The 26,848-nt window shown below is 42.4% G+C and overlaps 1 protein-coding gene and 1 non-coding gene across 8 annotated transcripts in view; one reads left to right on the top strand and one right to left on the bottom strand.

Annotated features, from left to right (window-relative positions):
- Window positions 1-26,848, top strand: part of PHF20 (PHD finger protein 20) — a 139,415-nt gene that overhangs the window by 99,643 nt on the left and 12,924 nt on the right. For 6 of the 7 annotated variants that reach the window (XM_036321694.1, XM_036321692.1, XM_036321691.1 and 3 more), the window contains 5 exons: window positions 818-1,096; window positions 9,954-10,052; window positions 11,195-11,362; window positions 12,145-12,323; window positions 23,646-23,745. In XM_036321694.1, coding sequence (XP_036177587.1) covers window positions 818-1,096; window positions 9,954-10,052; window positions 11,195-11,362; window positions 12,145-12,323; window positions 23,646-23,745 — 825 coding nt within the window. The remainder of the gene's footprint in view (window positions 1-817; window positions 1,097-9,953; window positions 10,053-11,194; window positions 11,363-12,144; window positions 12,324-23,645; window positions 23,746-26,848) is intronic. The other variant, XM_036321693.1, reaches the window with a different exon arrangement.
- On the bottom strand, window positions 24,409-24,520 carry LOC118663861. The gene has a single exon (XR_004970165.1). It is a non-coding gene; the product is annotated as a U6 spliceosomal RNA (small nuclear RNA).

Below are 26,848 nucleotides of genomic sequence, written 5' to 3'. Positions count from 1 at the left end.
ATTTGTTTCACTCAAGAGAGCATATTCTTGAGTAACCTATTCTGTAGAGGCGTGGCTTGAGTTTAAGGTGATTCCTCTCATCCAGTGAGGGCACGGAAGGGAGTTCTCAATAACAGATTTTCTAACACATGAAGGCCTTGTGACAGCTTTATTTTTTGTCACTGATGCATGATAGACCATTGCCTTCTGTTTGTTTTTTTCTGGGGGTGGGCGGTTCAAACTTTGTCTCTTGAATTTGATCATTGAGCCATCTAAGTTCTCCTCATGCCTTCCAGCTCCATTCAACTGGTTGGTTGTTTTTTATAGTCTCTGAGCCCTTTTGATGAAACAAAGTACGAGGGAGTGAAATCTCAAAAACATTTAATATTAAAACCTTTGTAACAGTTACACTGTCCTTGTGTAGAAACTGCTGTAAGATCCTTTAGGTGTATAAAGAGATCCCACTAGAAGAACCCCTAGTTCTGTTCACATAGATTGCTACTGGAATGCTGGTGAAGCAGAGTCTGGCCCAATTCATGAGTAACAAGTGCTGGGGTGGGATCCTGATTTTTGTTTTTAGGATTTTCCCTTCTTTTCCCAAAGTCTGAGAACTAGGGCAGCTTTGGAAAACAACAGCATGTTGATCTTTTCTTTCAAAATGTGAATCACAGTTGAGTCTCTATTATTTACCCTAAAGTTCTATTCCTTCTCTCTCCAAACAGTAATCTTTGGGAGGTAATGGCAGTCTGATTGATGTCTCCTGCTACATATGCATGCTATTCTTTCACTTTCTATTTCCATGTGTTAATTTATGTGTTTTTTTCTTCTTTTTTTCTAGTAACAAATACTTTTAAGAAAACAGGTGATATTGTGACATCTAAAGCACCAGCTGTCGACCTAGACCACAAATTTAGGTGCAAGGTTGTGGATTGTTTAAAATTTTTCCGCAAAGCCAAGCTGTTGCACTATCACATGAAATATTTCCATGGAATGGAGAAGTCTCCAGAGCCAGAGGACAGTCTAGGAAAGAGGCATGTCCAAACAAGGGGCTCTTCAGCTTCCGACAGGGCCAGCCAGGAGAGCCTGACCAGGAAGCGAGTCTCTGCCAGTTCCCCAAGTAAGCATTTTCATTCTGTATTTTATTTGTATCATGGAGCTTTCTGCTGCTCAAGTCTCAGTGGTTATATTTCTAACATAGAAAGCAGGTGTTGATGTGGTTCAATTGAGTCCCAAAAGATCGAAAATGACAAGTGATCCTCAGGGATTGCATTATGGGGGAAGCAGAAATACCTAACTCATTCTTACCTCAGCCTCTTGCTGTTCAAGTTACCTTGAGAAAGTCACTTAGCCTTTGAAGGCTTTTGGTACTCCCAGTATGAAGTAGGGACAGTCAAGGGAAGGGAACTTCTTCCAGAGCCAGCAGGAGAACTTGTGCTCAGAACAGCATGGCTGCAATCATCCCATCCCCCACCCTTGCCTGCAAAACAAAGGAACAAAAGAACTAAAAGATGATATGTGTTTTTCCTGTATGGTCAAAATTTGAGTCTGAGTTTATGATAATTGCAACTGAAAATGTTTCTCTATAGCATTGTTTATTTTTGCATAGATACTACCCTAGTATAAGGGTTACCATAAAATCTCATGTTCATGTTTTATTAAAGAGAACCTTTTTGGAGATTTCTTTTAAAATTCATAGAAATTGAGAAATTATATTTTTCTGGGGTTGCAGGAGAATTAATGAGTTTTTAGTAAATTCTACAAGCTTCCTGGCTTTTTACCTAAAACGGTAACATTATTGTATACTAGAGGCCCGATGCACGAAATTCATGCAAGAGTAGGCCTTCCTTCCCCTGGCTGCTGGCACTGGCTTCCCTCTGGCACCTAGGACCCGGGCTTCCCTCTGGCTGCTGGCAGGTACCCAGGACCTGGGTTTCCCTCGCAGCCTTGGCTTTGTCCAGAAGGACGTCCGGTCTAAGTAGCATATTACACTTTTATTATTATATTTAGCTTATAGCTTCTCCATTAAAATACATAGGTATTCGATGGCATGTGAAACTCCTGGGGCATCTGACAGCATGTATAAATCAGGTTTCAGGACAGTAGGGCAGGGCCATGCAGACTAAGGTGGTCTCTTGACCCTGTGTACGAACCCAATAGACAGGGTGTTGCTATTTGGTATAATTAAGAAACCTGGGTGATTGAATTTCTACTTTTATTTACTGCCCTTGGATCTCATATTAATATAAAGTAAGTCTTCACTTTATGTTGTCAGTAGGTTCTGTGACTTTAAGTGAAACAATGTATAATGAAGCCAATTTTTTTTACCATAGGCTGATTGATCTAAATAATTAAGTCCTGCTTCTGCCACTAACCAGCAGGAGCCTCTGTTTATTATTATAATCTGTGAACCCGGTTCAGTATACGTTCATGTTGCTTGCTATCAATGAGAGCAAACATAGCAGGGTATTCAGGAGATTCAACAGGCCTCAGCGCTCCAGAAGGCACCCCCTGTTCCAGGCATCTCCTCCTACTTTTCTCCCATCAAGGTCTCTGACCATTTCCTCACTGTTTTGCTGGTACTTGACTAATCTGATAACTAAATTTCTTAAGATTTGAAAGAATAAAACCAGCTTAATAGCTCACTTGTTTTCTTGGCATATCTAGATTTCACCTCAGACTTCTAAGAAAACCCTTATCTTTAGGAGTAGAATTTCAGACATTTTAGGGGAGTTCAGCTGGGGAGATGTTTCTGGGTGAGACTCTGACACCAGGCAGCCTGTGTCCTGGTTTATAGGCATTGTGAACTTGACCTTATGCTTAAGTGAAAAAGAGAATATTAAAGGATTTGTGCTGCTTGGGGATAATTACTGTAAAAAAAAAGTACCCTCCTTTTGCTGAGTGCTCAGATTATGACCAATGGAAACTTGGGTTCTAATAGATTTCTCAGATGGAGATTCCTGACCAGAAAACTCTGCAGAGATGATTTTTTGGTGTAACCCCTCAATTTTCCTGCCCGTAATGTTGCGTGGGAGAAGCTGTTCTGTTGAGTGGGAGAAGCAGTTCTGGTCTGAGAGTCCAGAGACTGAGTCTTTTCTATTTGTTTTATTTTTTTAATAATTTTTTTTAATTGATTTCAGAGAGGAAGGGAGAGGGGGAGAGAAACATCAATGATGAGAGAGAATCATTGGTTGGCTGCCCCCTGCACACCCGCTACTGGAGATGAAGCCTGAAACCTGGGCATGTGCCCTGATCACCGGAATCGAACCAAGACCTGCTGGTTCATAGGTTAACGCTCAACCACTTAACCACATTGGCTGGGCCAAAGACCAAATCTTTGGAGCAATCCTGCTATTGTCTACTTGTGCTCTGAGCTCATTACAGATCTGACTTCCTCATTTCTAAAGTGATGTAGGGTACAAAAGCACATGAACAGATACAGTGAAAAGGCCCAAGTCCAATGTCAGGGACATATAAAGTACTGTGGGAACACAGATTCAGATTTTGCCTATAGAGCAGGGCGAGATGTTGAGAGGAGAAGGTGACATTTGAGTTAGCTTTAAAGGGTATGGGTAGGTAAGGGTTGGGCCAGAAGTCAGAGGAATAGGAAAGGCATCCCTCTGCTGGGAACAAGCAGAGCAAAGGTTTACAGTCATCGAGGACAACATACTGTCAATGATGTCTGTCCCTAAAGTGCCCTTCTGACTGTTACTTTCAGATGTTTCCTCTTCCCTGGTTAAGCCCTTAGTCTCTCATAAGTGAATTTGGAAGGTCAGTGTAGATTTGCTTTTCCAAATGAGGTTTCTGACGGTGCCAGAATACATTTAATAAATTCTCTTCAGGGGCAAGTTTAGGCTTCCTTGGTACTGTATTGGGTTTGTTTCTGCATATGTGAGTTCCGTCCAGAGTAGAGGTTTGGCTCACAAAGAATATTCTAGGATGAAAGGGAACCTTTGGTTCATGTTCTCACTCTGGATAAATCTTAGTTTTAGGCCAGAATGAGCCTTTGGGCAGTGGGCGCTTCTTTGTCACCATCTGCACATTTTTTCTTGTGGTATTAGACTGGCCTTCTGATAGGGACATGTGCTTTCTCCTTTAATGGAAGAGAGTAATATGAGCTTAATTAGGGTATAGATTACTATGTCAAAGTAGTTGGCTTTAACAAGACAGGTTTTTCCTTCTATGGTCAGACTGCAAGCTCCTACAGTGGCTCTGTGAAATTGTCCAGGACTAGCCTTTTCCTCATTGTTCCATCAAGCCTAAGGGTAAGGTGTTGCTCTCCTCTGTATGATCCAGAATTGCTTATCACCTTGCCTGTCTTGTAGCTGCTGGGAAGGGAAAGGAAGGGCATACTTCTTTCTTTTAAGGGCACAACCCAAAAGTACCACAAACTTCTGTTCATATCCCAAACATATGTACCTGGCTCTAACTCTGTCAGGGGAAGCTGGAAAATGTACTCTCTTCTTGCAGAAGAAGTGGGGAAAAAAGGGTATTGGAGAATGCATAGCAGTCTGTGTCATATGAGCTACGGCAGAAAAATATAGGGCTCGAGGGAGGGACTTATTGGAGGGCCATTTTTGGCTGATGTCTGGGTGGGATCCCTGGTAGGGGATGATGGGAGATGAAGCTGGGAGAGTAGACATGGTGAAATGATGGTGTTAGGCCGTGAGCATCACTTCCTCTGATAGACAATGAGAATCTTTCCAAGAGAACACCCACTTCTACTCTGTCCTTGAGCTGCCATCCCTCGTGCAGATCTGAACACGCTCTAGTCATTGCTTATGTCAGCTGTGTGGCCATGCTCTGTGGTATACAAGCAGTTCTCCCATAGGTGAGAGTGATCTTCTTTCCTCTTCCCTCCTGGAAGCAGAAGTTTGCTACCCTTCTTCTGTCATAAGTTAGTGATGATGTGATGGAGAAATAGGTAGCAGCCCTGGCCGGGTGGCTCAGTAGTGGGAGCATCATCTTACACCAAAAGGTTGCAGGTACGATTCCTGGGCAGGGCACATACTTAGTTGCAGGTTTGATCTCTGATCGGGGTGCGTATGGGAGGCAACCGATCAATATTATTTTCACATTGATGTTTCTCTCTCTTTCTCTAAAATTAATAAAAACATATTCTGGGTGAGGATTTTAAAAAAAGCTTAAAAAAGAAAGAAAGAAAGCAGGCTGTGTGTATACAGGAAACAAGAAGGGCCCTGGTATTTCTCCTGATGGGTATCTGCAGCCTGAGGAAAGGACAATGGCTATCCTGGAAAAGCCATGCCCTACTCGGGGGACAAGCTGTTCTGTGATACAGAACCCTGGCAGGAAGTCGTTCTGTCCAGCTGAGTCTGGGCATTCGGGAAGAAGCTCTATAGCCAGGTTACAGGTTTTGTGGATCCCGGAACAATTGGTCAAGCTGTCTGAAGAGAGAACTGATAGCACACGGCACCACTTTCTGGGCAGACAGTATCGCAAGCAAGGTAATAACAGCTAACATTTGAGTACTTGCCATGTGCTGGGCACTGTTTCAAATTCTTCACTTGTATTGTCCTATTTAATCCTCAAAACAAACTCTGTGAGGCAGGTACTATTGTTACCACTTTATAGATTAGAAACTGAGGTGCAGATGGGATGGATTAACTTGAACCACTATTTATCTATCTATCAGGTGGTGGAGCTATGATTTGAATTTAGTTGCAGAGCCCATACTCTCATTTCTAGGCTCTGCTGTCTATTAGGACTCAAGGGAAGGAAGCTCTGCCTGTTGTTACCTTCTCTGCCCCTGTTCCTCAAGGACTCACCTGGGTTAGTTTAGTCCCTGCTGGGCAACTCTTCCTGTGAACTCTGCCACCTAAGGCCACATATGACTTCATAAGCTTTAGCTAGAAGCCAAGGTGTGCCTCTGAAGGCTTCTCTTTTCCCTTTGTGTTCAGAGAACATGGGCTTCTCTAGGACAGTTCCAAGAATCTTTTCTTTTTATCCTCATTGTTTGCTCCTCTAATTAAAACCTCAGGGAGGACTCTCCGAAGCTTATTGTGACCATATTTCTGACCAGCTGCAACACTTGGGGTACTTTTAGTTATAAGTAACAGGAAACCCAATTTGAATTGACTTCTTAATAAAGGAGCTGTGTTAGCTCACTCACTAGAGAAGTGCAGAGAAGGTATTGCTCCAGGACTATTGGTTGAGGACCTAGTGTCTTACTATCTCGCCTGTAATTGCTGTTTTCAGATTGAGTACCTTTGTTATTGTTAGGTCGGAAGGGGGTCCAGGAGCTGATGCATGCCTCTGCCAGGCAGATGGTGATGCAGATACTGGGCCCTTCCTAGAATCCGTAACAGGCCAGTGCACCGGGTAAATGGTGACGCAGATACTGGTCCCGCCCTGGAATTCCTAACAGGTCAGCTACGGGCAGATGACGATGACACCTGGAAACCTTGACGACCCCAGTGGCGGGAACTCCCACAGCTCATGCTCCCCCGCCCTCACTGAACAGCTGTATAAAAAAAGCACCCCCCTCCCTGTTGGTGCGGATCCATGTGCCCTGGCTTAGGGGTCCGTGGGCCGACCGGGGACGTAGAATAAAGCCTTTCCTTTCTTTCTTTTCTGATTAACTGGACTCTCTTTATTTCCTACGCCGTCTCCTGAGCCACCTAACCTAACAGTTATAGGATGGTAGCCTGTAACATATGCTGCTTCATTCAAATCTAACAAGAGGGTAAGAGCTTATTACTCTTTTAATAAGTGTTGGACCAGAGTCCAAAGTTTGGGTCAGATTAGTCCATTCTTGTTCCTGCCTTATGCACCAGTTGGCCCAGGCTCAGATTATCTAAGGCTATCACCGTGACAAGGGACATGGGATTACTCTTATTGGTTTAACTCAATATGGGGTCATTTCTGTCCAGACTCCTTAAATGCTGCACAGTGAAGTGAGGGTAGGGGAGGTTATGGGAGATACCCACTTGTCTGCTAAATTAGCAAGTACAAAGTGAGGAAAGAAACTTGCACAAACAAGGAAGGGGTGGTTGTGGTGATGAGAGCAGCTCCATGCCATGTGCTCATTTCCTATTACAGGCAGGGCCCAAGGCTTCCCAGATCTTTTTTTTTTTTTTGAGGAACACTGCTTTAATTACACCAGCTGACTCCGGGAATAATTTCCAAATCAGAGTGAAGAAACATGCAGAGAGCCTGTCTATATATATCCTGCAGGGTCTTTGTCTTGCAGATATGGTTGCACCCCCTTGTGGGCTTATAGGAAGGCCCCCAGGTGTTGGGGGTTCCCAGGTCATATCCGATGATCTGTCCTGGGGCCAGAGATAACGACCTTCCCCTACCCCTCCCTCCCAGGGTAGTGCATTGTTCAGTTTTTATGGCCTGACAGGCCTTGCAAGACCAGTTTCCTCCTCATTCCCCCCCCCTTGTCCCACAAGCTTCTTTTGGTCAGAGGTCACCTTCCACTCAGACTGGATGTCACTCTGCTGGTGGGCTGCCTTTACCTGGGAATGGTGGATCCAGGTGTTTAGTCCTGCAACCTTGAGAACGGTGGGGGTGGTCAGGATGACGGTATGTGGTCCCCTCCAGGTAGGAGTCAGTCCTTGGGTGGTCTTTACCCAAACAGAGTCACCAGGTTGAAAGCTCGGACATGCTTCTGGATTGCTCTCTGGGTAGACTGTAAAGCCTGTAAGAACTGATTCCTCCCTGGACATTCCCAGATCTTTTAATAGGTCTGAGTTCTTCTTTTTCTGTACACCAGTTTATGTGATCTTGCAGCTTCTCTGAATTTCACTTCTTCCTCTGCAGAGTAGTAATAATGTTATGGTATAGCTGTATTTTATGCAAAATTGAAGTTTAAGAGTTTGAAGTTGTGTGATATTAAAAAATCTTACCTTAATGTACAAAATTTGAATTAATGCAAATCCCAAGAAACTGAGAAAACTTATCAACCACATGATTTCAAAGCTGGTAGGTCAATGAGAGTATGTTTAGTATACCTTCATTTTATGGGAACTTTAGTCAGGAATTACATTAGTTTGAATAATGTGGGGTCTTCAGGAATCCCTTGTATGGAATGAGTTGCCCCACCCTTCACTTACTGCCTACTGGTTTCCCTAAACGATGTGATGCTGTTTTTGTTTTATATTTGTATTGATTTCAGAGAGAAAGGGAGAGGGAGAGAGAAGTAGAAACATTAGTGATGAGAGCAAATCATTGATCAGCTGCCTCCTGCATGCCCCCTACTGGGAATTGGGCCAGCAACCCGGGCATGTGCCCTTGACCAGAATCGAACCAGGGACCCTTCAGTCCGCAGGCCGATGCTCTATGTACTGAGCCAAACCAATTAGGGCTGATGCTGTTTTATAAAATGGGAAATGCAAAAAAGATTGTTGTTGAGAAGCCCAAAGGAACTCCCATACCTAAGTGCTAACTGGGTATTCCCTAGCCTAGATTTTGGGTATTTATACCTTGCATCTCCACCTCTCTATCTCAAGGATCCAGGACGTAGGTGATACCTCTTCTTCAGCCAGTTCTGCTATTAATTGGGGTTATTGCTGTTAGCATTTCACAAAACTAATGGGTACAGTTTAGTTTAGAGGTCATTTTAACCAGAATTTACAAATTAAAAATTGGATTGGGCAACAGTTTCTATATGTGTGTGGGTGAAGATACATCATAGTACTCCGAGTACTCCTTCCTTTCAGTAGCCTCCTAAGTCACTCATGGTAAAGGCCAACTTTCCTTATAAGGCCCTGATCTGCTTGTAGCCCATCTCATCATCTTTTTCTCAACCTAATTCTTTTTTTTTTTTAAATATATTTTATTGATTTTTTACAGAGAGGAAGGGAGAGAGAGATAGAGAGTTAGAAACATCGATGGGAGAGAAACATCGATCAGCCGCCTCCTGCACACCTCCTACTGGGGAAGTGCCTGCAACCCAGGTACATGCCCTTGACCGGAATCGAACCCGGGACCTTTCAGTCCGCAGGCCGACGCTCTATCCACTGAGCCAAACCGGTTTTGGCTCAACCTAATTCTAATTTCACTTCTGATGGAGACATACAGGCCTCCTTACTATTTACTGATTATATGGAAAAGCAATGGACTTTTGTATATTAACCTTGTATTTTGCAACCTTGCCATAATCACTATTAGTTCTAGTTTTTGTTTTGTTAATTCTTTGGGATTTTTCTACATAGATAATCATGTCTCTGCAAATGGAGTTTTAGTTCTTCCCTTCTCAATCTGTATTTTATTTCCTTATCTTACTGTACTGGCTAATAAGTCTAGTACGATGTTGAGTTAGGAGTGTTGCGTGGGGACAAAAAGTTTGAACAAGGAGTATTGATAACTTAAGGAGTTTTGCTGTGAAGAGTAGCAGAGAATGAAGTTGTGGTATTTGGTGAATTGTTCATTTTTAATGGGTATAATTCACACAAAAATTATGTGAATTTTTTTATAAAAGGAAAAAATTATAAAAGGAGAAAAAGTATAAAGCAAAATCCTGACGTCCAGGTCACACCTCAAGCCAATAAAATCAGAATTTCTGTGGGTGGGACCAGGGCAGTCACTTTTGAAAAATCTTCCCTGGTGATTGTAGTATGTAGCCGGGGAAGCACTGATAAAAGTAAGGTCGGGAAACTTTTTTTCTGTAAAGGGCCAGACAAATATCTTCAGCTTTGAGAGCCACAGGGTCACTGCCAGCTCTGTGGTTGAGGCATGAAAGCAGTTATAGTCAGCATGTAACCAGTGAGCATGGTGTGTTTTAATAAAACTTATTTACAGTAACAGGCAGTGGGACAGAGTTCGCTGACCCCAGGTTTAAAGACTAAGGTGATGGAGAAAGGGCTTCAGAGCCTTGAGAGCAGAACCAGACCCAGAATTCTGTTCTACCATTTGTTTTAGTTCTTCACATTGGCCATGCTTAAGAATAAACACCCCAAGAGTTGAAAACAAAATGTTAGAATGCCAAAACTTACACTTGTATTTAATTCTAGCTGCAAAAGACAAGGAAAAGAATAAAGAGAAGAAATTCAAAGAGTTTGTGAGAATGAAGCCAAAGAAGAAAAAGAAAAAGAAGAAGAAAACCAAACCTGGTAATTTTTTCCTGTAGGGTGTTTCACTTGGGTTTCCTTAACACGGGTGGGCTGAGGGGTTGCTTTCTCCCCAGTCCTGGCCTCTGAGCTTGCACGTAGAGGAAGGTCATCAGACCTGGTAGGCTCAGCCCTGGCAGCGGAAGAGCCTACTCACCCCGGGAGTTATAAGATCACATTGGATTTTAGGAAAACCCTCCCTCTTACTTCATTGGCCAGTGTGCGCTGCCACAGGGAAGTGCATAGGAAAGCATCCTAGTAGCAGAGGATATGCAGATAAAGGACTGTATTTGTTTGCACACACGATTCAAACACACATCTCTGAAATCTTTCGGGAAAGGATTCACTTATTATTTTTTTAATTTTAGAGAGGAAGGGAGAGGGAGAGAAAGATAGAAACATCAACGATGACAGAGAATCTTTGATCGGCTGCCTCCTGTACGTTCCCTACTGGAGATGGAGCTTGCAATCCGGGCAAGTGCCCTGACTTGGAATCGAACCATGACCTCCTGGTTCATACGTTGATATTCAACCACTGAGCCTTACCAGCTGGGCAAGATTCACTTCTTGAAAAGTGTGTATCTAGATCTCACAAAACAAGTTTATTTTCAAAGAAAATCAGTGTTCCAACCTTGGGAGCTAGGCTTAGAAAAATAATCTTCTGGCTTAGAAAAACAGTTTTATCAGAAGAAATCAGGGAAGAAGGGTGATGATGAAGAGGAAGCTTTTGGTTTTGAGGTTCTCAGAAGTAGCCAGAAGAATTAATCCCCAAATCTCTCCTCCATACCACTTTGCTCCTGAGCCTTTTAGCTGTTTAAGCAACAGAGCTATTGGTTGGATGGGGTTGATTCTAGAACAGCGGTTCTCAACCTGTGGGTCGCGACCCCTTTGGGGGTCGAACGACCCTTTCACAGGGGTCGCCTAAATACATCCTGTATATCAGATATTTGCATTACAATTCATAACAGTAGCAAAATTACAGTTATGAAGTAGCAATGAAAATAATTTTATGGTTGGGGGTCACCACAACATGAGGAACTGTATTAAAGGGTCGCGGCATTAGGAAGGTTGAGAACCACTGTTCTAGAATGTCCTGATGATGTCCGGGGGTGGGTGCTTATTCCTTTCTGATCTTGGTTTTTCAGAATGCCCCTGCAGTGAGGAGATCAGTGACACCTGCCAGGAACCTTCTCCACCCAAGACATTTGCTGTCACCAGGTGTGGGTCCTCTCACAAGCCTGGGGTCCATATGAGCCCACAGCTCCATGGCTCAGAATCTGGAAACAACAAAGGGAAAGTGATGAAAGTCCCTGGTAAGGAGGCTCTCTGCTGGCTTGATCATTTGTATAGCTCTGTAGTCTGACAAGACTGGAATTAGGTCGATTTTTTAAAATAAGTACATCAAATTAAATAAAGGCCATTAGCTGTGCCTTCCTTAAAGTTCCATTCTTTCCAACTTTGGTCTCTCAGGTACCTCCAGTGTATCTATAACCAAATTCATTATCCCCATCCCCTTGCACACCTTCCCATTCCTTCATTTCTTATTTGATGGCCTCTGCATCGAACCTGGTTGCTCAAGGAAATCTGAGTCAACCCTGAAGGTTCCCCTTCTCCAGCAACTTGTAGGATGATTGTGAGATTAAAAGGAGTTACTAAGTGTGTGCAAAGTATTTAGAACAGTGTCTACAGAATAAGTGATAGCTAAAGGTTACCTGTAATTATAACTAGTCAGGCCCCAAGACCTAGCGATTTTAGTTCTGATTATAACTGGAACCTGCCCTTTTCACCACCATCCACAGTTTTAAAGGTGGCTCTGGATACAGACTTGACTAAGCCAGGTCCTGGCTGGATGGGGTGAGGTTGAGGAACATGTGTGAGTGCTTAGGGATGATGATCTGTGTGGTTCATGGAGGAGTTACAGCTTCTCGCCAATGGACTCTGTGACCTTGAGCAGCCATTTACCTTGGGCTTCTGTCTCAGCATACATCATTTGGGCTGTTACTAGATGACAAGCTGTTACTCTTGACAATCTAAGATTTAAAAAATTTTATAACGTAATCTAAAATAGTGCCTGTTACTTTCCCTTTCCTCTCAGAGGAGGATAATCTGAGTGAGTCCTCTTCTGAGAGCTTTCTTTGGAGCGATGAGGAGTATGGCCAAGACGTCGATGTGACCACCAACCCAGATGAGGAACTCGATGGGGATGACCGCTATGATTTCGAAGTGGTCCGCTGCATCTGTGAGGTTCAGGAGGAAAATGACTTTATGATTCAGGTAGGTAGAGCTTCCAGGAGACAGGTATAGAGAAGCACAAGCTGGTCCTTGGAGGGAATTTTGAGGGACTACAGTTAAAGGCCAGCAAAAGTAGTCACGTCAGAAGCCCCAGATAGGCAGTTTTATCAGCAGCAGATTGAGCTTTGCTTTTTGGTTTAGCTTCCTCTGAATCTTGGGCTGGTGTAAATAGCTTATTAATAGAAGAAGAGAGAACTTGAGGGATTATTGACTCTAAACCTCTCATGCTCTGCCTGGGGCTGCTGGGATCCACAAATAGGGAGGGCCTTGTCTATGGTCACGCAGGATTTGAACAGCAGGGCCCTCCAAATTTCTGGAATAATCTTCCTGTGGATCCATACTTTCTGTCTGAGGTAAATTTTCTTTATGGCCTAAAGAAATGGACGTCAGTTTTATAACTTGTCTGTTTCTTGTTCTTTATTTTCCTGATATTTGTATTTGTCATTTCCATCTCTGGGATGTGCCTGTGGGCCTCCCTGCCTGCTTGGGGAGATCATCACTGGCCTGCACCTGCTTTCCTATGGTTCCTCTCTTGCTCTTAGTCATAGTTCTGGTGGAGGTGGTTCCTGTCTAGCTGACTCTAAGAGCTGTCATAAATACCCTATGTGCCTTTGCAGCTGCCTGGCTGTCCAGGGTACCTGAGTTCTTTAAGTAAATCATGGCTATGTTGGTTAGGATTCTTTGGGAGTTTCTTTCCTTTTGATTAGACTTTATGGTAATCTCTGGGAATTCAGGGTGCATAAATAGTCTCAATTACTGCCTGATATTTATGACCTTAAGTATGCCTTAGGTTTGTGGTTTTCAAACTTTTTAAGTATCAGAACTCCTTTTCCTAATGGACTCTTTCACAGAAAATCAAAACGTTTAAAGGTAAAAGCAGCAGTTTAGGGAAAGTTCTGACTGTATGATCTTCACTTTTAAATTCAGAAATGTGTGCCCTGGCCCATGTGGCTCAATGGTTGGAACCTGGGTCTGTGGATCAAGGGGTTGAGGGTTCAATTCCTGGTCAAGGGCATGTACCTGGATTGTAAGTTCGTTTGATCCCTGGCCCCAGTCCAATTGCTGTGTCTCTTTCACATCAACGTTCCTCCCTCCCTCCATCCCTCCCTCCCAAAAAAATTTAAAAAAAAAATTTTTTTTTTTAAATAAAGAAAAAGAAATGTGAATGGTGGGCTTAGTCCCATGAAGTCTGATATGCAGTCAGGATTGTGACTGACAGTGGCCGACTTGGAGCATTTCAGTGGCTCAATTATTTTTCTCATTCTGAGAGATAAGCCTAATGCTCATAGCCTTTGTATGGGTGAGTTTTCCTAAACAACATGTTATGTAGTCAATTTGATTAATCAGAGATGGGAGGAAAAACTTTGTTCCAAGGCAGCATAATGCAAAGCTAGCCTAGCAGCACAGAATTATGTGTACTGGCAGGCTGTGTTTGTCTTAACATTAAGCTTGGAACATGTTTGAATGCGCGTTTTATTTTTTAAGTGGTTTTTAAAAGGATGTTGGAGATTGTTAGTTTTGGTTTTGTTAAATCCTCACCTGAAGATATGCTTTTTATTGATTCTAGAGAGAGAGGAAGGTTAGGGAGAAGAGGAGGAAGGGACGGAGGGAAGGTGAAGGAGAGAGAGAGAGACATTGATTGATCGCCTCTGGTACCGCAATCCAGGTATGTGCCCTGACCAGGAATTAAACCTTTGACCCTTTGGTGCACAGGGCGACACTTTATCCAACTAAGCCACACCATCTAGGACAAGATTCTTAGTTTTTATCCTGTCTCTGGATGTGTGCTCTGTTTTAAGCCCTGGAAGCCTGATTTGGTTCTCATTTGTCCATAGAAATCTTTAGTGGGTGAATAATGGAGGCCCCTCTGGCAACTTTGTTCTGGCTAATCAGTATGGGAGATAGTGCTGTTCCACTGTGGTCCTTTCTCCATTGATTTTTCTATAAGTAGCAAGGATCACAGAGTGTTTGGGGATAGAGTTTGATGTGCCATGCTGTGCTTTACGAAGGACCTAAGTTTGGAGCTATTGAGGTATACCAGCTGTTACATGGCAGAGTCCGGAACTGACTTTCATCTCCTGCTTCTCAGGCTCTACATGACCTTTCTCCCAGCTCAGCTTAACACTGTGGCTTCCTATCTGGCATTGGGGTGATGATGAGCTCACTTCAGAACCCCTTTGGCTTTGTTGTAGACTTTTCCTGCTATCCACTTGCTGTCCATCTGGCTTTGTGTTATAGAAGGACAGTTTCTGACTTTCCCTGTCATGAGCAATGTACCTTTTCCACTCAGGAATTGTAGCAGAAGACATACATAAATTTAGAGGGAGCTAAATGGAAAAAAATACATTTTAAACTGTTAAGATTTATTCATCATTTAGTTTTAAATGTGTTCGTTATCTAGGAAGGTTCAAATAAATTTTTCTTAAAATAAATTTTAACTTACGTTGATAATTTGTACAACCCTAGAATACATTTAGAGTTTGTTTTCTGTAAACTACATACATTACTTTAGAGAAATGACTTTCTTTGACCATTTTCATTATTTGATTGGTAGCAACATTACTTTATTATTTAATTTTATTTACCAGTGCTAATTAAAATCACTAGGTTAAAATCTTACTTAGTAATTATGAATGTTTGAGAAATCTGGGTAACACATTAAATATTAACATCAGGGAACCCATTTGATATTTAAATTACTTTAATTACTCTAGGCCAGGTTTTGGCAAACATTTTCTAGTAGGACCAAATAATAAATATTTTAGGCCTTGAGGACCATATAGTATTTATTGCAACTACTCAACTGTGCCCTAAGCAGCCATAGGCAATATGTAAAATGAATGAGCATGTTCATATGATATTTTATTTATAAAAACAGGACTCTAGCTGTATTTGGCCTGTGGGCTGGAGTTTGCTGACCTTTGCCCTAGAGCAGTGGTTCTCAACCTTTCTAATGCCGTGACCCTTCAATGCTGTTCCTCATGTTGTGGTGAACCCCAACCATAAAATTATTTTTTTTCTTTTTTTTTTTAATATATTTTATTGATTTTTTTACAGAGAGGAAGGGAGAGAGATAGAGAGTTAGAAACATCAATGAGAGAGAAACATCGATCAGCTGCCTCCTGCACATCTCCTACTGGGGATGTGCCTGCATCCCAAGTACATGCCCTTGACTGGAATCGAACCTGGGACCCTTTGGTCCGCAAGCCGATGCTCTATCCACTGAGCCAAACCAGTTTCGGCTTATAAAATTATTTTCATTGCTACTTCATAACTGTAATTTTGCTACTGTTATGAATCGTAATGTAAATATCTGATATGCAGGATGTATTTTCATTGTTCACGACCCACAGGTTGAGAACCGCTGTCCTAGAGCAACAAATATATATTAGATGCCAAACCCCAGTAAAAATTGTGTAGCAGTTTTAATAAGAAGCCCATTTTAAAACTTTGGTTTGTTTTAAAATTTATATTATTTATTTGTTGCTAGCTAATGCATTCACATAGTTCAAAGGCTAAAAGGTATATACATAGGCATACAGAGAAAAATCTTACCTCCATCTCTGTCAACAACCCTTCCCTAGAGGCAGCCCTTATCATCCTATATAATAATCCTATATAATAAAGAGGTAATATGCAAATTGACTCTCACTCTGTCACACTGTCACAAGATGGCTGCGCCCACAGCGGAGGCAGGGTTCCCATAACACAAGATGGCTGCGCCCACAGTGAGGCGGGGTTCCCGTAATGGGCCGTAACGAGCGATCAGCAGGGACCGGAGGCTGCGTGGCGCCGGGCTGGGGGACCTGAGGCTGTGCCCCCTGCCCAGTAGGGCTTGACGGGGGACTCAGGCTGCGTCCCTACCCTGACACTGGGCCAGGGGACCTGAGGCCGTGACTCCTGCCCGGCATTAGGCCGGGGGACCTGAGCCTGCATCCCCCACCTGGCAGGGCTTGGTGGGGGCCCTGAGGCTGCGCCCCCCACCCAGTGAGGCTTGATGGGGGACCTGAGGCTGTGCCCCCCACCCAGTGAGGCTTGATGGGGGACCTGAGGCTGCGCCCCCTGCCTGGTGGGGCTTGACGGGGGTGGGGCCGGCCCGGTCTGGATCTTGCCCAATGGGGGTGGGACCTGTCGGGTCTGGGTCTTGCGTGATTTCGAGGTGCACGGGGGTGGGCGGGGACTTGACTCTGGGTCCTGCAGTGTGCCCCAGGCTCTGACAGGAGGAAGATTTTCATATACATTTTACTAATTTTCTTTCCTCTCTCACACTTCTATTATAGAGAAAGGGCAAATAGCAATATTAAAATATTTCCTCTTATTAATTCCCTTTTAATTAAAAGTGTACGAATTTCGTGCACTGGGCCATTAGTTTTCATTTTGTATATCATTCCACAAACATTCTGTGGCCAAACATGTAATAACAAATATGTTCTCTCCATTCTTTTTTTTTTTTTTTTAAATATATTTTATTAAGTTTTTACAGAGAGGGAAGGAGAGAGATAGAGAGTTAGAAACATCGATGAGAGAGAAACATTGACCAGTTGCCTCCTGCACACTCCCCACTGGGAATGTGCCCACAACCCAGGTACATGCCCTTGACCAGAATCGAACCTGGGACCTTTCAGTCCTCAGGCCGACGCTCTATCCACTGAGCCAAACCGGTTTCGGCACTCTCCATTCTTTTATTTGTGTGGTGAAATACACATAACATAAAATTTACAATTTTAACCATTTTTAAGTACATTGGCATTGAATGCATTCACATTGATATGCAACTGTCTTTTTTAAAATACAAATATTATTTTATATGTAGTATTTTCAAGATTTTTTTTTCATATAACAATGTATAAGTTGAAGTCCACTTCATTTTCAAATATGAAAAGCTTCCACATTCTTTTTTATAGCTGCATAATGGGTGGATGATCATTTATTTAACCCTTCTCCTATTGATGATGGACATTTAGATTGTTTCTAATCATAACTGTAGTGGGGAAAAAGAGCGACAAAAAAACAAAAAATAAGTAAATAAAAATAATTATATCAGTGAACTAATGAATAATTTCCTGTAAGTATATCTGTGGGCCGAGTTTTGAAGTGGAATTCCTGGGCTAAAGGGTATGTGCATTTGTAAGTTTGGCAAATATTGCTATTTGTCATAGCAATATTACATAAACCCTCTCTGGAGGCAGTACCAAAGAAGTCTCACCAGCACCCTTGTTAGTATACAAGGTACTATCAGACTTTAATGAGAATTAGCCAGACTATTTTTACCCACTGTTAATATTTTGGAATACACATATACACAAGCATATATAAATGAAAAGTATGTTCTTTAAAAACAGTTTTTCACAAGAATAAAATTTTCATGATGATGGTAATAAATGTATCCAAAAAAACTCAGGCAGTATATAAAGTTATAAAAAACTAGAGGCCCAATGCACGAAATTCATGCAAGAATAGGCCTTCCCTCACAGACCCGGCTTTGTCCAGAAGGAGGTGTGGTCTAATAAGCATATTACGCTTTTATTTTTATTTTTTAAAATTAAATCTTTATTGTTCAGATTATTACAGTTGTTCCTCTTTGTTCCCCCCATAGCTCCCCTCCACCCGGTTCCCACCCCACCCTCAGCCCTTACCCCCACCCCCACCCCCCACTGTCCTCATCTATAGGTGTAGGATTTTTGTCCAGACTCTTCCCGCACCCCCAAACCCCTTTCCCCTGAGAATAGTCAGTCCACTCCCTTTCTATGCCCCTGATTCTATTATATTCACCAGTTTATTCTGTTCAGCAGATTATTAATTCACTTGATTTTTAGATTCACTTGTTGATAGATGTGTATTTGTTGTTCATAATTTGTATCTTTACCTTTTTCTTCTTCTTCCTCTTCTTAAAGGATACCTTTCAGCATTTCATATAATACTGGTTTTGCAGTGATAAACTCCTTTAGCTTTTCCTTATCTGTGAAGCTCTTTATCTGACCTTCAATTCTGAATGATAGCTTTTCTGGGTAAGGTAATCTTGGCTGTAGGTTCTTGGTATTCATCACTTTGAATATTTCTTGCCACTCCCTTCTGGGCTGCAAAGTTTCTGTTGAGAAATCAGCTGACAGTCGTATGGGTACTCCCTTGTAGATAACTGACTGTTTTTCTCTTGCTGCTTTTAAGATTCTCTCTTTGTCTTTTGCTCTTGGCATTTTAATGATGATGTGTCTTGGTGTGGTCCTCTTTGGATTCCTTTTGTTTGGGGTTTTCTGTGCTTCCTGGACTTGTAAGTCTATTTCTTTCACCAGGTAGGGGAAGTTTTCTGTCATTATTTCTTCAAATAGGTTTTCAATATCTTGCTCTCTCTCTTCTTCTGGCACCTCCATAATTCAGATGTTGTTACGCTTGAAGTTGTCCCAGAGGCTCCTTACACTATCTTCATATTTTTGGATTCTTTTTTCTTTTTGTTTTTCCGGTTGGGTGTTTTTGCTTCTTTGTATTTCAAGTCTTTGACTTGATTCTTGTGATCCTCTAGTCTGCTGTTGGATCTCTGTATAATATTCTTTATTTCAGTCAGTGTATGCTTAATTTCTAGTTCGTCCTTTTTCATAACCTCGAGGGTCTCACTAGATTTCTTGAGGGTCTCAGTACATTTATCGGCGGTTTCTAGAAAATTCTTGAAAAACCTTATAAGTGTGGTTTTGAACTCTATATCCAGTAGTTTTGCTTTCCTCCATTTCTGTCATTTGTGACCTGTTTCTTTGTCTCTGCATTTTTTATGCTTCCCTGTGTTGGTAGAGTGGCTTTGTGTGCTAGGTGTCCTATAGGGCCCAGTGGCTCAGCCTCCCCAATTACCTGAGGTGGACACTCTTGGTGCACTCCTTTGTGGACTTTGTGCACAGCCTTGTTGTAGTTAAGCCTTGATTGTTGTGGGTATCACTGGGAGGAATTGACCTTCAGGCCAATTGGCTGTGAGAATCAGCTGTGAGAATCAGTGGGAGAACTTCTGTGCTGGAGACACCCTTCTGGGGCAAGACTTGCTTCAGGGGGGCTTTGGTGCTCACTGAGTCTGCCCCTTGAGTGTGTCCCTTATGGATCTGAGGAGTTGTAATCTGGGTGGTCCCACTCTGACCACTGGGTACACTGGCTCTTGGATCTCTAAGGAGGTGCTAATTTAGCCTCTGCCTGAGGCTATCCAGCAGGAGCTATGGAGAGATCTGCAGATTCCTCTTCTTTGTTTGGGGTTTGGAGGTGCCCAGATGAGGCCCAGCTGTGAAGCAGTGCAAGCTGCTGTGGGGCCTTGGGCCTTCTTTTGGATGTTCTGGGTCTCTCTGACTCAGCTGCAGTTTGTTAGGTAATTTTCAGATTGCAAAGGGCCAGGCCTTTCCTATGCAAAAGCCTCTGCGCACACCTTGCGTGGGGCGGGGTCTCGGGATCAACAGGGCGGAGCAAACAGCTATGGCAGATCCTCAGTCCTGCCCTAAGAAGCCCCGGCATCTCAGTGTCCCACAGTAATCGCTGCAAGCACCTCTGAGAGAAAGCCACCCTCGAGTTCCGACCGATGCCAGACAGTCCAGTTTCTCCCCATATGAGTCTGGGTCCCCAGAGACTTGCCCAGAATTGGAGTTCAGAGCAGCTGGGAGCTTGAGACTCCCTCCCGACTGAAAAAGACAGCTGCTTCCTCAGTTGCCAGCCCTTTCCACGTGCGCCTCCATACCTCTTCACTTTACTTCTGCACCTCCTCTGAGTCTCAGTGTGCTTTTCTCTTTGCTTCTAGTTGTAGAATTTCCATTCAGCCAGCCGTCCTGTGGTTCTGGATGATGTCTGTTTTGTCTTTTAGTTGTATTTTTGAAGTGGTTGTGCAAGGCAGCAATTTACCTATGCTGCCATCTTTGTTTTCCCTCTATTATTATAGATTGATTGATATTTACATGTAATCCCCATACTTAGAAATACTATGTATGCGTATTATTAATCTAGTTTTATTTCACATTAATTTATCTTAATTCAAGTTACTTTACATTAATTTATTCTTTTAATGGTTTATTTGAACATCTTTTTTTTAAGAATCGGTTTTTTCTCTTTGACTGTTCATGTTATTTATCAATTTTTCTGTTGAATAGTGGATCATTTTACTACTCATTTGTATAGGCTTTTTGTAGATGTATTTTTGTATTGGCTGTTACAAAAAAACAGTTACAAATGTTTGTCATCTGTTTTTTGACTTATCTTACAGATTTTATGTTTTTATGCGGTCAGGTATATTAAACTTTCCTTTAATAATTTCTGGGATTTGAATAACAGTTGCTTTCTCATTGGAAGTTCATAAAAACTTATAGAAATGTTAATAAAAGAATTCTCATGGTTTCTTCTGGTATTTTTGAGGTTTCATTTATTTTTTAAAAACCATTTAAATATTTGATCTGCCTGGAATTTATCCTGGTGTAAGTTTGTCCCAACACTATACCCCACTCTTGCTATCCAGGAATAAGGTGCACCTTACCCTTGACTTAGTTTCTGTGTCCCTCAAGTAGTATTTAAAAATCTTTCTTCAGCCCTGGCTGGTTTTGCTCAGTGGATATAGCATTGGCCTGGGGACTGAAGGGTCCCAGGTTCGATTCCCGTCAAGGGCACATGCCTGGGTTGCGGGCTCAATCTCCAGTACGGGGCGTGCAGGCGGCAGCTGATCAGTGATTCTCTCTCATCATTGATGTTTCTATCTCTCTCTCCCCTCTCCCTTCTTCTCTGAAATCAATAAAAGTATATTTTAAAAAAATCTTTCTTTTTTTTTTTTTTAATATATATATTTTATTGATTTTTTACAGAGAAGAAGGGAGAGGGATAGAGAGTTAGAAACATTGATGAGAGAGAAACATCGATCAGCTGCCTCCTGCACGCCCCCCAGTGAGGATGTGCCCGCAACCAAGGTACATGCCCTTGACCGGAATCAAACCTGGGACCCTTGAGTCCGCAGGCCGACGCTCTAGCCACTGAACCAAACCGGTTCGGCTCTTTCTTGATAGAGATCTTGCATGTTTTATTTTTAGATAGTCTTAGGTATTTTTATTCTTAAATAGTCTTAGATTTATTCTTATATATTTTATCTTTTCTGTTGTTCTTGTTCATTTCTAAATTTAAACTTCTAAAAAATGAATAATGTATTAGGCAGACTCACATGAACAAGTTATTTTGAAATTTTCAACTTGGCTGTATTTGATTCAATTGTGGTGAATCCTAGTACTCAAGAGTCATTGAGAGACTTTTATTCTTATAACTAGTCTCTTTTCTGCTACTACCTACCTTTGCTGTTATTTAGTCTTTATTTCTCTCTGATCTTTAGTTTTCTCATTGGAAATGGAAAAATTTGGATCATATCTTATCTGAAGTCTCTCTTCCAGCTCTGCCTCTGTTGATTCTGAAATGATCAGCTTCCTACAGGGTTTATATATGCCCACGAAAATCCTCTTCATGCCGAGGACTATCTGACTCCAAGTGGCTGAAGATTATCTGAACTTTATTTAATATTTTTTATTGATTTCAGATGGGAAGGGAGAGGGGGAGAGAGAAACATCAATGATGAAGGAGAATCATCGATCGGCTGCTTCCTGCACACCCCGTACTGGGGATCGAGCCCACAACCTAGGCATGTACCCTTGACAGGAATTGAACCTGGGACCCTTCAGTCCACAGGCTGACGCTCTATCCACTGAGCCAAACCGGCTAGGGCTGTCTGAACTTTAGACTTTTAGTCCCTGTGGCCAGCTAGGCTGGTGGCTCAGCCTCAAGGCCATGTCAGGAAACTCACTGTCCACCTTCCAGAACTATTCATTTAGTTGGGTACTTAAAGGTTTTGGGCTCTGCTTTGGAATTGCTTGAAGTATCTTAGTATCTTTTTGACATCTGCTTTTCCTATCCATTTCCTCTGGGCCCTTAGTCCTTAGGCTTACTGTCCTCAGATAATGCTGCCCTCATTGTCTGTACTTTTTTCCCTCTGTACCTCCTGCCCCTCCTTCACCTTCTTTTCCCCACCTCCCCCTTTAATCCAGGGAAGGCAGTGGGGTTAAAAGAACTAGCTTTGCAATTTGCCTAGTTTGTATTCTGACCCACCTTTGGCTCTCTTCAGCTGTGTGACCTTTGGTAAGGCTTAGAGAAAATAAATGCAAAATGCTAGCACATGGTTACTCCAGGAGGTATCAGAGTGACTTAGATTGCCCCTTAGTAATAGTAATAGTAATAGGCTCTCAATACATTAAAGTTGTGAGGTAGGATCTTTTACACATGACCCACTGATTCCTCCTAACAGCCCCACATGGTTGGTAGGAAGAGTATCCCATTTTGCAGATGGGGAAACTGAAGCTTAGGGTGGAGAAGTGACCTTTGCAAGGCCACACAGCTAATAAATGTCTGAGCCTGAATCAAACTCAGGTTTTTTCATTACAAGTTAACCTTCCTCTGTGTATGTGAACAACTTTTCCTGTGTCAAAAAGATCAGAAGAGTTCAATCCTCTAGAAATGAGAGTGAAAGCCATTTTTTTGAGACCAGCACTGTTTAATAGATCTAAATGTTCTTCATATGTGCTGTCCAGCATAGTAGCCACTAGCCCAGTGATGGTGAACCTATGACACGTGTGTCAGAGGTGACACGCGATCTCATTTTTTTGGTTGATTTTTCTTTGTTAAATGGCATTTAAATATATAAAATAAATATCAAAAATATAAGTCTTTGTTTTACTATGGTTGCAAATATCAAAAAATTTCTATATGTGACACGGCACCAGAGTTAAGTTAGGGATTTTCAAAATGCTCACACGCCGAGCTCAAAAGGTTCGCCATCACTGCACTAGCCTCATATGGCTATTAAGCACTTAAGATGTGGGTAGTGGGACTAGGGAACTGAATTTTTAACTTAATTTGTTAATGTAATGTAAAGAGCCACAGGTGGCTAGTGGCTGCTGTATTGCCTAGCACAGTTCTAGATGAATGGTTGCAGCCCAGCACCTGTGTAAGTTAGTTGTGGCGTTCTCTCCTTCTACTTCTCTCTCTCCCTCCCCCCACAGGTGGGTCTTATTTTTGGATGAGAGGCCCGGTGCATGAGTTTGTGCACGGATGGGGGGGGCCAATTGGGGTAATCCCGCCCGGCTGGGGGGAGGGGCTGTGGGTGGTTGCGGGGGGAGTGGGGGGCTATTGGGCCGGTTGGTCGCCTCAGTGCATGTCATAGCGACCTGTCATTCTGGTTACTTGGTGTGTATATATATATATATATATATAGATGGGGAGAATACCTTCTGAGTTTAATTTTTATTGCTTCTTTAATTCTGACAGTGTGAAGAGTGCCAGTGCTGGCAGCATGGGGTCTGCATGGGATTATTGGAAGAAAATGTGCCTGAGAAATACACCTGTTATGTTTGCCAAGACCCTCCAGGTAGAGATTTTTGGAGTCAGGGATATTAACAGTATGTAGCCTTTTCCTTGGCATAGCTGGTTGTGAAGCAGCATAAGTGTCTGTGGTCTTGAGACTCATTTCTTCAGCATCGGCTAGACTCTGACTTCTTCACCTTTGTTGCTCACTCACCTGGTGGCCAGTTTTCCTGAGCTTAGCAGTAAGAGACCATGTGAAGAGCTTCATCAAATAGAAGAGCTGGCCTTGAGCTAGAATTTACTTTTTGTTTGTTTGTTTGTTAATCCTCACCTGAGGCTATCTTTCCATTGATTTTCAGAGAGAGAGAGAGAGAGAGAGAGAGAGAGAGAGAGAGAGATAGGGAGAGACACACAGAGAGAAACATCTATTGAGAAAGATACATCGATTGTTTGCCTCCCACACATGCCATGACCAGGGCCGGGGATTGAGCCTGCAACTGAGGTACATGCTTTTGACTGGAATCGAACCCAAGACCCTTCAGTCCTCAGGCCGATGCTCTATCCACTGAGCCAAACTGGCTAGGGCCTTATTTTTTTATTTAAAAATAATGTAACATGAGATCTACACTCATAACATTTTAAGGGTATAGTACTGTATTATTTATAATGGAAGCACAGTGGTACAGCAGATCTCTAGAACTTACTCATCTTGCATGACTGAAAGTATAAAAACTATGGAATGCTCTACAGATTTGCGTGTCATCCTTGCATAAATAGCCATGCTATTCTGCTCTGTGTCGTTTCAGTTGTAGAATTCTCCTCTTGAGAATTCATGAAGATGTAGGCTGTCATTGACTTTTAAGGGCTGTTGATGAGTTAGAAACCTGCCTCTGCTCCCTCTAGTGGTATCTGGCCTCCATTGCTTCATTGCCACGAAGAAGGGAAATGTGCCCTTAAGGGGAAGGGAAAAGGTCTGGTTTCAAAGAGCCTATCTGCCACCCAAAAGAATAAATTAATTTATTTCTTTTTTAAAAAAATTTTTTTTCTTTTTTAATGTATTTTATTGATTTTTTTACAGAAAGGAAGGGCGAGAGATAGAGAGTTAGAAACATCGATGAGAGAGAAACATCTATCAGCTGCCTCCTGCACACCCCCTACTGGGGATGTGCCCGCAAACAAGGTACATGCCGTTGACTGGAATCGAACCTGGGACCCTTCAGTCCACAGGCTGACGCTGTATCCACTGAGCCAAACCGTTTAGGGCTAAATTAATTTCTTAACAGGATCTGTTAGTTTCATTGTTCCATGGTCACAGGGATTGCCTGTGGCTCTTGGGTGCCCCTTTCCAGAAGTTTCAGGGGTGGATTATAAATCTGTTGCTCTTGTCTTGCTGTCAATAGGATGTTGACATCTTCTCCCTGTTCTCTACTTGTAAGTTCTCCCCTCAGCTCCAGTCCTATGATCCCCTTACAATTAGACAATATATGAGAACCTCTGCTTCTGTTATTCCTTTTAGTCCTGTGAAGGGCCTAAGGAACTCCTACTCCCATTTTTGCTTATGAGAAAGAAATTGCTGTAAGAATATGAATGACTTTTCTGATCTCATAAAACAAGTGAGATTTAGAACTGGCTTGTAATGCCAAATGTTTGATTTTGCTAGTTGTGTAGTGCAGGGCTGGCCATCATAGTTCATTTTCCAGCAAGTAGGTCCCCTCAGGGCCTGATAACCTCTGTTGTGACGCTGTGTCTCCTTGTGCTAGATAGACAGAAAGGAATCTGCCTCTATTTTTTCCTTTATCTCAAAGGAGAAATTGGTCAGAAGATTAGTCTATGAGTCATAGAATATTATTGATAGACAGGATCTCAGCGAACGCCTGTCAACTCCCAGCATTTGACAGATGAGCAAATACAGACCCAGAGAGGACATGACAGAAGATAAGAACCAGTGGCTCTGACCTTTGTCTTGTATAACAGGTTATGTTGCTCTGAACCCTGTTCAGGCAGCTCCTGCAACAGCTGCCTCTGAGATTCTACATATAATCCCGAGGGCTCCTTAAGGAAAAATCTCTTTTGTCTCCTTCATTGTTTATCTTTCTCTCCCTCCACTTTTCTGTTGAAAAGTCTCTCTTGTCTACTTTATTGTTTCTCATTCTTTCCCTCCATTTTTCTCTTTTTAGAAATCATACACACCATCTTTCTCAATTCGTACACACTTTCTGAACTTCAGTAACTCTAATTGCCAAGACTGTGAATAGATGTCTCATTGAATTGAGCACTCAATGTCTGTCACATTTATAGACTCGGTTGAAATTTGCAGTGTTTTAGGCCAGAAGTTTAACTTAACAGATTTAAAGGTTTCTTAAAATGTTTTTTAACAGAATCAAGGTGTATACCTACCATGTGTCTTGATAAAGCCAGAAAGAGCCCAGAGACCTTGATAGGATTACCCAGGTTATTTCATGGTTTTTTTATATTGGGAGGTGAACAACAGTCTGACTGAAAGTTGTTCCCTGGGCTTTTGGAGCAGGAAACACTGTCAAGTCACATGGGGTCGTGTTTTCAGTCCTTCCTAGGGGTCCCTGTAATGAATAAGACTACTGAAGCCATTCAGTTCATCTATTGTTGTAACAGATGGGAAATGGAGGCCCAGAGAAGGGAGGTGGCCTGACCAGTATTTAAGTATGTGGTAGTTGAAGTTGGAGGGTCACTTGGGGCTTCTTTCCATTGATAAATCTATTCAAGATGCTTTTTTCCAGGCACTGAGTATACAACAATGAACAATATGGTTCCTATTTTTTTGCTTTTAGTGGAGTTGGGGCCAAAAACAGATTTCAAAATAAGATATACTAGAACTTGTTAGATAGGGATGAATGCTTTGAGGGAGCAAAAGTGATCAGATAGGGAATGGCTAGGAGACATTTAAGAGTCTGTCTTACTTTGGGAGGTGACAAAAGGCCTCTCTGAGGAGAGGTGGTAAGGAGCTAGTCCTGCGAAGGGTAATAGTGCTCTAGACAGAGTGGATACTAAAGCAGAGACCCTAAGATCAGAAAGAATTTGATGTGTCCCATAAACAAAACTGTAAACATGGGGCCAGGAGGGCAGAAAGGAGCCTGTCCTGCAAGTCTCAGTAGGCCAGAGTTAGGGTTTTGGGTTTCTACTGTGTGCAG

Source organism: Myotis myotis, unplaced genomic scaffold, assembly GCF_014108235.1.
Source record: "Myotis myotis isolate mMyoMyo1 unplaced genomic scaffold, mMyoMyo1.p scaffold_m19_p_9, whole genome shotgun sequence".
Classification (NCBI taxonomy): Eukaryota; Metazoa; Chordata; class Mammalia; order Chiroptera; family Vespertilionidae; genus Myotis; species Myotis myotis.
Note: the sequence above shows the minus strand (reverse complement) of the source record. Positions and strands in the feature narration are given on the sequence as shown.